This window comes from Nestor notabilis, unplaced genomic scaffold (genome assembly GCF_000696875.1).
Source record: "Nestor notabilis isolate BGI_N333 unplaced genomic scaffold, ASM69687v1 scaffold12177, whole genome shotgun sequence".
NCBI classification, from domain to species: Eukaryota; Metazoa; Chordata; class Aves; order Psittaciformes; family Psittacidae; genus Nestor; species Nestor notabilis.
The window spans coordinates 46,800-57,770 of record NW_009935452.1 but is presented as its reverse complement, the minus strand read 5'-3'; the positions used below and the strand labels follow the sequence as shown (position 1 = coordinate 57,770).

Genomic DNA, 10,971 nt, shown 5'->3' with positions numbered 1-10,971 from the left:
ATGTCCTGCTGAACGAGAGCTCAAAATACCAATGGGAGATGGATGTGTAGGTGCTGAGCTATAAAACAGTGTGAAGGACCATGTAGTCCAAGGCTAGAGCAGATTGCACCCAGGAAAGACCTCACTGATACACCCTGAGCTGAGGCAGGAAGGGGCCATTGCACAGAGGTGCTGTGGGCACGTTGGTGAGTTGTCTGCTGGAGATGTGTGGTACATATTCACAAACCCTGTAGACAAGGCCCTCAGTGACATGGGTTAGTGGTGGCCTTGGCAGAGCTGGGGTAAAGGTTGGACTTGATCTTAAAGATCTTTTCCAACCAAGTTGATTCTATGATGGGAAGAAGCTGAAGGACCTGGTGTACTATTTGGGTTTGAATTTTGGGCTTCAGGTGAATTTGGGTCCTGAGTCCCCCTCCTGTGGGTCCATTTAGTTGCTTTGGACACCTGAGCATGGGCTTGCTGGGGCTGAATTCGTATGTTGCTCGTCTGGGCGCCCAGTGGTGCAGAGAGGAGATGCTTCCAGCTACATCTCTGCAGATGGCTGGTGGTTCCATCTGCCAAGCCTTGGAGACCTGATCCCTTTTAATGTCCCACCTGGAGTGCTCCCCATGGCCAGGACGTGGATGGGGCTGGTGGGAGCTGCTTTGCTGCTCCTGGCAAGCATCTAACGGGGAAAGAGGGACAACTTTCTCTCCATCTCCCATGCCTGCTACATGAAGGGATGAACACCACGGGTGAAGCTCTATCTTGGAGCTGGGCTGGGAGGTGAAGAGAAAGGGATAAATAGGCCAAGGTGAAGGGGTGGGAGTTTGGTGATCTGGGGCTCAGTGAAGGGTGGATGGGGATGGTCTGTGTGTGGGGAGGTGAAGCTGTACCAGCTGAAGAACTGATGCAGAGGTCTACAAGGAAATGGAATCAGTGGGAAGGTGGGCAGGGGTGGATTGGACAACATGGACAGACACCATGGGCTGTGTCTGGAGTAGTCAGGGAAGCACCTGCACCTCTTGGGGTCAAAACTCACCTGAAGCCGTGAGGTGGCCCTGGCCTGGGGCCACTTGTGAAGGACCATATGGACGGGGAGGTTGGTGCTGTCCCAGTTGTGTCTATGGAAGGTGCTGATGGAGAATGGGGTGGTTGCAAAGACAACCTTAAAACCCAGAGAATCCCCAGGAGGAGAAATTGGGGAATCCAAACGCTGGGAACCACATCCAGATACGTGGTTCTGGGCAATCTGGTCTAGTTGAAGATGTCCCTGCTCATTGCAAGGGGTTGGACGAGATGAGTTTTAAGGTCCCTTCCAGCCCAAACTGTTCTATGATTCTACCCCTCCTGAGGTCCCTTGACCAGTCCTGCTTTCCCTTCCCAATGCACTGAGGATTGTGTTTAGGGACAGCTTGTGTACGGGGACCTGGGAGCGAGTAGGGACTGGACTGTGGTGGGGACAGGGCCGTGAGGCTGAGCTGGAGGGAGGTTTTGGATACCCAATGGGCCCACACAGACCCAACAGAGCACCCAGTGGAGACGATGGGACAACAAAGCATGGGAAACTCAAGAGATCATAGCTTTAATAGGGACCTTCCCGAGGTGACACGTCCCCTTGCCCTGGAGCAGACATGAGGCTCTTCCCCGTGCATGGAAATGTCCAGGAGGAGCGACGGAGGAGATCAGGGAGGAGAGAAGGAGGAAGAAGAGATATGAAAGTGAGCTCGATGGGTCAAAACTATACAACACTGCTATCATACATGGCCATCAGTCCCCTCTGGCCCACGGAGGGTCACTTCCTCCTCCCAATCTGGGCCATGAGGTGGGCATTGGCAGCTGCCTTCGCCCGCAAGTTCTTGGCTTTGGCGATGTTGAAGAGGATGTTCATGATGTTGGTGGGGACGTCGAGGGAGAGGGTGACCTTGGTGCGGCGGTCGCTCTTGGCTCGGTTTTGGTACGTCTTCCCCTTCACCTGCGCTTGGGACACGTATTTGTAATGGCCTTCCCCTGGGAACGTCCTTTTCCCTACCTCTTCCTCTGCCACGTCGTCCCCTTCCTGCTCCTCAGACCCCTCTTCCAGCGATGGGGACTCGAAGCTGCGTTTGTCCAAGAAGGTGTTTTCCTCTGGGAGGCTCTTCTGGCCTTCAGCGAGGGCCGTGTTGAGGCAGCTGAGGATGGAGGCGGGGTTGTAGACACGGAGGGCACGGCTGCTCTCGGCGGCACAGAGCAGGGCGAGGAGGAGCAGCAGCCTGGAGTGGGACATCGCGGTGGCCTGTCCAATGGAGAGAGCAAGGGGAGGGCAGAGATGGGCATGAGCATCCCGCGGGGCCCGCGGCAGAGCATCCTCATCCCCTCGTCCTCCCATGGACCCTGGTTCACCTCCCAGGTCCCCACCAAGTCCCATCTAATCATCAGGATGCACAGGAATGCATTGATCTAGGGCCTTCTCCCTTCCAGTGTCTGAAGGGGGCTACAAGGATGTTGGAGAGGGACCTTCATCAGGGACTGGAGTGATAGGACAAGGGGTGATGGATTCAGACTGAAACAGGGGAAGTTCAGGTTGGAGATAAGGCAGAAGCTCTTCCCTGTGAGGGTGCTGAGGCGCTGGCACAGGGTGCCCAGAGAAGCTGTGGCTGCCCCATCCCTGGCAGTGTTCAAGGCCAGGTTGGACACAGGGGCTTGGAGCAACCTGCTCTAGTGGAAGGTGTCCCTGCCCGGGGCAGGGGTTGGAGCTGGAGGAGCTTTAAGGTCCTTTCCAATACAAACCACTCTGGGGTTCTATAAGGTGCAGCCCCCCACCTCTTGGTTTCAGAGTGCTGGGTGGGAGGTGGGATGCCCAAGGCACTTGGCAAGGCTGCAGCCTCCATGGAGGGGAGGATTTGGACATCCCTTTGTCAAACACACGTGCCTGCTGCAGGAGAGCTGGTTTACCAGGGTCCCTCCTTGCTTGAGGCAATCTCGTTGCAGCCCCCATGTAGCCATCTCCACCTTGCTGATGCCTCCCCAGAGTAACTGTGAGTACCACCAGTAAAAGTAGGGTTTCCTTTCAGCTCCTCTCTGGTCAGCCTGAAGCTACCAGAGACGTTTCTGTGCTCCTTCAAGCCAGCAATTGCCCATCCACTTGCTCAGGCAACTTAGTCCAAAAGGGACCACAAGAGTGGGGTACAGCCACCCCCAGTGCTGGAGATGCGATCTACCACCCATTTAGTGTGATGGCCCCATGACCCCTCTCCAACCCTGGCCTTGGGTGCTCTAGGGATGCCCATTATACTGTGCTCCATCCCCAGGAACCCCCCTCCACCCTGGGCACAGGACAGGGTCCCCCATCTGATGGCACAACTGGGGTGAAATCCCCCCATGGACAGCCCTGACCGGGGACATGGGGGCACCACCAGAATCACAGCACAGCAGTATCCTCCCTGCTTGAAACACAGGAGGATGCGTTTTGGGGTCGTTTTGGGGTCTTGAGGGGGGATGAAAACCTTGGGATAACCCTCCAGCTCTGGAAAACCTCCCGTCTCTGAGGTCGGACCAGCCGATAAGTGACACATCTCTCTATATGCCCCCTGGCCACCAAAAAGGCTGCTTGGGGTCTCCTGGTGAGTGTCTGAGACCAAGCTGAGGACTGAGAAGTGTCCCCGAGGGCACACGGACCCCGCAAGCGCCCGGAGCTCTCCCGGCATTCCCAATGTTCGGGCCCCATCTTGTGGTGAGCACGTCTCATGGCAAGCCCTGGTCTGGGGACAGTCCCCGGACGTGTTGGGACCCCAGGTTTGACGTGGGGTGGTGAGATGGGGATGTGTTTCCTATGAGGATGGGATTGCGGAGGAGACAAACAGGGGGGGAAGCCCCTGGGAATGTCTTGAGGAGCAGGATGGCTCCTGCGAGTCCCTGTGGATGTCGGTGTCTTGGGGCCACCGCTTGGGATGGAGTTTGTGCCTTGATGTAGGACGGGTGGGTGGTGGGGAGGTGTCCTCAGGCTGATCCAAATCAGATCAACCCCCTTGTCCCCAGGAGCTGCCGCCCTGGAGCTGCTCTTCTGCCGCAGAGCCTCAAACTGCCGTCACCTTAACTCTGCCTTTGCTGTTCTATGGAGGGGGAGGTGGGGACGGGTTTATCCCCTGAATCCTGTCCTGAGAAGGGCACCGGAGCTGGAGCAGGGCCTGGAGCACAAGTGTGATGGGGAAGGGCTGAGGGACCTGGGGGTTTAGTGTGGAGAAGAGAAGGCTCAGGGGGACCTGATCGCTCTCTGCAACTGCCTGACAGGAGGATGGAGCCAGGAGGGGGCTGGTCTCTGCTCCCAAGGAACAAGGGATGGCACAAGAGGAACCGGCCTCAAGCTGCCCCAGGGCAGGTTTAGCTGGAGCTGAGGAACAATTCCTTGCCCAGAGGGTGCTCAGGCATTGGAACAGGCTGCCCAGGGCAGGGCTGGAGGCACCGTCCCTGCAAGTGTTCACAGCCCGTGGAGCCGAGGCCTCAGTGCCAGGGGTCAGTGGTGGCCTTGGCAGGGCTGGGAATGGTTGGGCTGGATGAGCTTAAAGGGCTTTCCCAACCTGGCTGATTCCATGATTCTGTGATTGCCACTTGCCCTGCCCAGAACCCCACAGAGCTCCCCCAGGCACCAACCATCCCCTTAACCCTGCCCTGCACTGAGGACATGCAGCAGTGTGGAAAAACCCAGGGAACACCAGCAAATCCTTGTAGGAAAAGGGAGGAAAACCCCTCTAGACACCCAGCCCTCATGTCTTTGGAGACCCAAAACTCTCCTTCCTTCAGCCCCCAATCAGACATTTAAATCCTGGCATTTAGTTTTGGGTTGCAAAAGCTCAAGAGGACAAAGATTTTTCTCCCACCTCAAAGCCTCCCCCTTTGCTGTGCTTCAGCCCCAGGTGAAGCATCTCCCACAGTAACTCCTTGCACCCCCCGCTACCAGGATTTGGGGCATGAATGGATTATTTTTTCACCCCAATCTGCATCCCCTGTTCTCCTGCGTGACCCGAAGCTGCTGGATGGAGAACGGGAATGGTACCCAAAGCTGCTGGGAGAGAGCTGTGCTGGTTAGAGATGCTGCTGCCCTCTCTAAAACCACAGAGCAGCATCTCCACCTCTCCCCAGCAGCTATTCCACCACTGTCCGAAACTTGTGGCATTCAGGAAAACCCATTGGGGACCTCAGGAAAGGCAGAGCAAGGGGGAAGCATGGCTGAGACACATCCACACCCTGCTGCTGTTTTCCCCGTCCTCGGCTGTTGGTGGATATCCTGGTGAAAAGAGCAAAAATCAAGGAAAAGCAGCGCCCGCACCTGCTGGATGGGCAGAAAAAGCTGATTTTGGGGGCTTAGTTTCTTTTTGCATGGTGGTTTTGTGCCCAGGCATGCCAGGAGGTTTGTATGGAGCAGGAAAAAAGCTGGAATTGGGGTTTTCTCCCCCTGAAAGAAGCAGGAAAAGAAGAAAACCCACATGGGGTGGATCTGAGGAAGTCGGAGTTAACTCTGCCGCTGCTCCGGGTGACCTGCAGGTGCTGTTCCCGCTGATGGGAATTGCTGGGATGCCCACGAGCAATTTATAGGCATTATACTGAGATGGTGCTGACAGGCACAGCAGGACCTGCTCAGCTGAGGATCTGCCTCTTGGATTTAAAAGAGAAAATCACTCTGGGAAGGTGGCTCCGGCAAAGTGGGATCAAAGTGATTTGCTGCTCGTCGGCACCGGAGGCAGTGGATAAAACTGATTCTCTCCCCATCAAAAAGTAAGTCTGGGATAAAACGATGCTGTGGATGAGACCTTTAGACCCTTTAAACTCTCTTTGTGAGATGCCACCTCCACTTTCCTAATGAATCCCTCCTGAGGATGCTGATTCCCAGGGGCTCCATAGTGCAAACTGACCCCGTGGGGCTGTGCCCTCCTCTCCTCCCCATCCCTGTAACCGCAGCACTGATTCATTGCTCCACTTCTCCATTTCCCAAGATTTCCCAACTCTTCCCAGCCTCCAAAAATTGATACAACAATAAAAAAGAGATTCCTTTGGTTAGGAGGGAGGATGGGGGGAGTCTCAACACAATATCCCAAACTGCTTTTCCCAATCCTGCCTTTTTCTTGTGGAGAAATGCGGGATGTGATCTCCCAAGGCAAACACTAGAACACTTCAACTTTGTGCAGATAGAGCTGCTTTATGGTTAATCAATGAAACCCAGGCACTCACCTGGTAGTCCTCGGTGCTTGGGATGGGAAGGGGTTGCTGTGGGCTCACTCCAAGGAGAGAAGCATCAGGCACGTCACCCTGAACTTCTGTGCCCTCGCTTTGCTTTTCTTGTTCTTAAGGAGGGCTCTGCTGGTTTTATTCTCTCTATGGAAACGCTTTTCCCCTCCCTCGTGTATATATAAAAGTGAGTGATCACGGGGTCAGAGTCGTAACTCCAGACGTGGAGCCTTCATTTGGGCATGATTTCATTAAGCTGAAATCAGAGGGAGCTGGCAACGTCACGGGGCTGCGGCGCCGCTCCCCATTCACAGGGAGCAAAAAAGGAGGGGGGAAAAGGGCAAAACCAGACGTCTGAACCTGACAACCTGCTGAGAGTTATCCCAAAATGGGGCTGTCACCAATGCTGGGACATTGCGGGGGCTCACAGACATGTTTTTCCCCCATTCCTCCACATAGACAAGCACTTGGTGCAAGGATGCTTTAAGTGCAAAGGGGTTTATGCCTCCTAAGGATGCCTGTTGGAGTTTTCAGTTCTGATTAAGTGTTATCCCAATTAATGTGCTTCTGTTTGAAGAGTGGGGCTGGTGGAGGACCTCAGCAGGGTTTTGCCCCAGGCCAGATGATGTTAAGATCCTTTTCAGCCCTAACTGTTCTATGGTTCTATAACCCCTACCTGCAGCATTGACAGACTTGCCCCACTCACACTCTGCTCTCTGCCTGGTTTCCCATCTCTGGAGGCTTTTCTCCTCCCATAGAGGCAGGAAAACCTGTGGAAGATGGAAAATATGGGGAAGTTCTTGCAGGATGTGGTTCCACAGCCCCAGAGGCAGCATTTGAAGCAGGAGAGGGTGTGAGGATAATGTTTGTCTTGAGAAAAAACCCTCAGCTCCCCAAAGCCACTGAGGTCCAGCAGAATTAACTCAGATTGCCCCAAGACAGCAGCAAGGCAGGAAAACCCCCTCTGGTTCTGGTTCTAGCGTGGTCAGAGGGACGTCTTCTACAGTGCCCCATGGTATTGGTTTGCAAAGGCAAGTGCTTTGTACTACAAAGAGGATGGGGATGAGGTCTCCTTGCTGGAACAGGGGTTAGTCCCTGCACTGAGACACCCAAAGGGGTCAGGTCTCTGGTGGAGGGTCCCTGCCGTGGCCACTGTGGGCAGCTCTGCTGATCAGAGCTCCTCTCTGCTTTGAGATGCCATCACCACCTTCTCCTAGCAAAGGGCTGGTGTGGTGCAGTTATCCCTGGGAAGGGAAAAATCCTACTACAGGTGAGCAAAACCCTCTGAGCCCCTCCACGGAAGGTGACAGCAGCCAGCACTGACCCTGGATGGGCTCTCAGTTAGAATGGGGAGATATTCTCGATGCTGGACCACACACATAATGATCACAGCAGCTCCTTTAGGGACAAGGATCCGTGACTGTGGATATTCTTGGATGAGCATCTTTGAACTTCTCATCCAGCCCCCGAAGATGCTGGATGTTGTCTGAAGGCAGTGACTGGTAACATGAGAGCTCCCCTTTGGTTTCTAACCTGGGGAGAGTGTTCTCCCCTTGATCACCTCCGGCTGGGACACATCAGGACCCACCGCTCCGGCAGTTCACTCCCATTTTCATGTCATGCTTTCACCTCCTGGATTGATGTTTTCCTTTCCCCTCCTTCAGTGGGACCTGGGACGTGCTTTGGTTATCCCAGTCCTTGGAGCCTTCGGTTGTGTTTTTGGGCAAGAACACTCAGTTGCAGCCTTCACACAAAGAGCTGGGTGGGAAATTCCATTAGAGGGACTTGTCCATACCAAGAGGGAGGTAAATCACCATCTGCCCATAGTCCTCTCTCTTCTCATGGGCTCATTTATTGCAGAGGGATGAGGTGTCTCTAAGGGCTTCATGGTCCCTGGAGCTGATGAAATCCTTGAGCTCACTGCCTGGGGAAGCAGTGACAGATGAGAGCTGTTCCCAACCTGTCCCCCGTGGTGGAGGTCCATTAAAAATCATAGATTGGTTTGGGTTGGAAAGGACTTTAAGATCATATAGGTCTAACCTAAATATGATTTCCCCTTGCTCTTGTTCAGATGTGCAAGTGCTGATTCTCAGCCAACGTCAGCTTCCCCCTGCTTGGCTTATGTCCTGCCTTCCCTTGGCCTCCATAGGGTGAGGTGGGCTTGAGTCAGCACTGTTATCCGGGAGCTTAATCAGTGCTGGTTGACCAAATGACATGGCAGGTAAGGCCTGAAGCTTGGCAGAAGGTATCTAAAGCTTTGTTCCTTTTGCTCCTTGAGGGCTGCAGATGTTGACTTTGGTCTTTGTGGAATACTCAGGAGACCCTGTTTGACTCAGACCACTTAAAGCCCTGTGTGCTTCGGACTGGGTTAGAGACCCACCTCCCCTGCTGCTGTTGGTCTGGACGTGGAAGAAGGGGGTTGAGCATGTAAATACATACGGATGGGAGCTCTGGTGCTGCCCTGAATAGAGGGTATTTCATGTCCCTGTCCATGGCAGGGAGTTGGAACTAAATGATCTTATGGTCTTCTCCAACCCAACCCATTCTGTGATCCTACGGAAGATGTGTTTGCACTCAGAAAGTGTGTCCCCCTCCTCCTACCAGGGGGGACATCTCCATCCTGTGCCCTGGCATAACATCCCCTTGGGATTGGTACCCCAGAAATCAAGGCCTTGTGCACACACCCCTGTGAAACAAGGACTTGGTGTTCCCTGAGCACCTCCAGGAGTTTCAGGTCTTCAGGCCAAAACTGAAGTCCTGCTATTGCCAGCATCACTGGCAACCTGTGATGCTGGTACCTGGGGAAGGGAACATAGGTTAGGGAAAGGTGGGTTGTCAAAGTGGGTTATTGAAGCCATCCTAAAGCCCACTCTCTTCAGAAGCGATGAGTCTTCAGCTTATTTCAGTGCATCTCCAAGGTGAATTGAACTATCTGAAGACTGTAGGTTGGGATGGGGAGTAAGGTCGCATAGGAGATGGCTGCTCCACCTTTGCAACCATCTCTTCGGTGGCGCTTTGGTGTCTGCAGCTTGTGCTGTAGCCTTTCATGGTAGGGTGACAAATACAGTTACCCACCTCCACCATGGGTCCATCCTCACATGATTGGGTTGAACCTCACCCCATTTGACTGAGCTGGGTGCCAGTGGACCCCAAAGGTCTCAGGGGCACAAGAGCAGACTGAAAGGCAGGGAGGGACTTAAAGCTTAACACACTGCTTTCCTGGGCAGCCAGGCTTGAGACAGATCATCCCTATGGCTTCAAAGATGAAAAGCAAACAAACCAACCTTAAAGACACACTAAAAGTGAAGGAATGACATATACAGAGAGTGCTCCTCAAAAGTCAGTCCTGCTGCCAATGGCCCATGTAAATGTGAGTCTGTTTTTATACTTCAGAGGACCAAAACCACCGGAGAGAGAAGCTGGAGCATGGAGATGAATGTGCTTCCCATCATTCACTGAACAACAGGGGCAGCTCATGTTAGATCTGAGGCAGCAGCTCTTCCCTGTGAGGGTGCAGAGGCGCTGGCACAGGGTGCCCAGAGAAGCTGTGGCTGCCCCATCCCTGGCAGTGTTCAAGGCCAGGTTGGACACAGGGGCTTGGAGCAACCTGCTCTAGTGGAAGGTGTCCCTGCCCGGGGCAGGGGGTGGAGCTGGGTGATGTTAAGGTCCCTTCCAACCCAAACCAGGCTGGGATTCTATGATTCTATAAAAGCTTTGCTGTTGGGAAGGGTTGGTGCAGGACAACGTCCTTGCAGGAAGCAAATCACACACCAGCCGTGGAGTCTCCACAGTGATTTTATTAGGGGAAAACAGGAAAGAGAAGGCAGCGCCTAAGAAAGGAAGATGGAAGAAGTCAAATCACTTGGTTCCTCCCTAACAGTCCACTTTAAAAGCAAAACAGGCAGTTGTAGCTGTCAGTGTGTAGATCCCTGCTTCCTCTTTGCTTTTGCAAGGGATCAGAGTGGAGACTTTGCTGCACAACTGGAAACATCACAGCATGAAAATACGCCCAGATGACCCTAAGCACAGCCCAGGGCCCCCCTGGGAGCAGGATGGTGGCCAAAAGGCCTCAAAGTGCCCAAAGTTTTGATGGAAATCACCAAACTTATGAAAACTGCAGGTTTTGTCCCTCACATCCTCGCACATTCCCCTCATGTCTGTGTCTCTGGGAGCAGGACACGCTCCCACCTCTCCACAGCCTCTCTGGCTGTTGCTGAGCTAAATTTCCATCTGTGAATCATCATCTAAAGCCCAAATGTGGGCAGATGAGCAGGCTCTTATTAAAGTTTCTTATTAAAGTTTTATCGTTACCACTGGAGGAGCTTTAAGGTCTCTCCCAACCCAAACCGGGCTGGGATCCTATGAAGTTGTCTTCCCCAGGTGACGGGGTGATGTTTTTAGGTGCTGTCTCTCTGTTGTGCCTCCTGCCCCTTCTCCAAAGAGGTGTCTGCACAAATGTGGGCAGATGAGCAGGCTCTTATTAAAGTTTCTTATTAAAGTTTTATCGTTACCACTGGAGGAGCTTTAAGGTCTCTCCCAACCCAAACCGGGCTGGGATCCTATGAAGTTGTCTTCCCCAGGTGACGGGGTGATGTTTTTAGGTGCTGTCTCTCTGTTGTGCCTCCTGCCCCTTCTCCAAAGAGGTGTCTGCACCTGCCTGTACACGTGGCGCCTGCAGCTACGGGGGCACCACGTCTCTGGTTGGAAGGAAACACCTAAAGGCAAGAAAAAAGGGTAAAGGGAGTCAGCAGGAGCCTAGATCCATGTGCAAGAGCAGTGCTGGCCTCGGGG

At 53.7% G+C, this 10,971-nt stretch overlaps 2 protein-coding genes across 2 annotated transcripts in view; both read right to left on the bottom strand.

Annotated features, from left to right (window-relative positions):
- Nucleotides 1–1,069, bottom strand: part of LOC104408311 (tubulin alpha-1C chain-like) — a 5,550-nt gene extending 4,481 nt beyond the window's left edge. The window contains 1 exon segment of the mRNA XM_010017866.1: nucleotides 1,022–1,069. Within this exon segment, the coding sequence (XP_010016168.1) occupies nucleotides 1,022–1,069 (48 nt within the window).
- Nucleotides 1,070–1,774: 705 nt separating this feature from the next.
- UCN3 (urocortin 3) lies at nucleotides 1,775–2,245 on the bottom strand. Its single transcript, XM_010017865.1, has one exon. The coding sequence runs from the start codon at nucleotides 2,243–2,245 to the stop codon at nucleotides 1,775–1,777; it is 471 nt and encodes a 156-aa protein (XP_010016167.1).
- Between the last annotated feature and the right edge of the window lie 8,726 nt (nucleotides 2,246–10,971).

Bases quoted from the DNA above. Each gene is read 5' to 3' on its own strand.
- UCN3 (XM_010017865.1), bottom strand. From the start codon at position 2,245: ATGTCCCACTCCAGGCTGCTGCTCCTCCTCGCCCTGCTCTGTGCCGCC.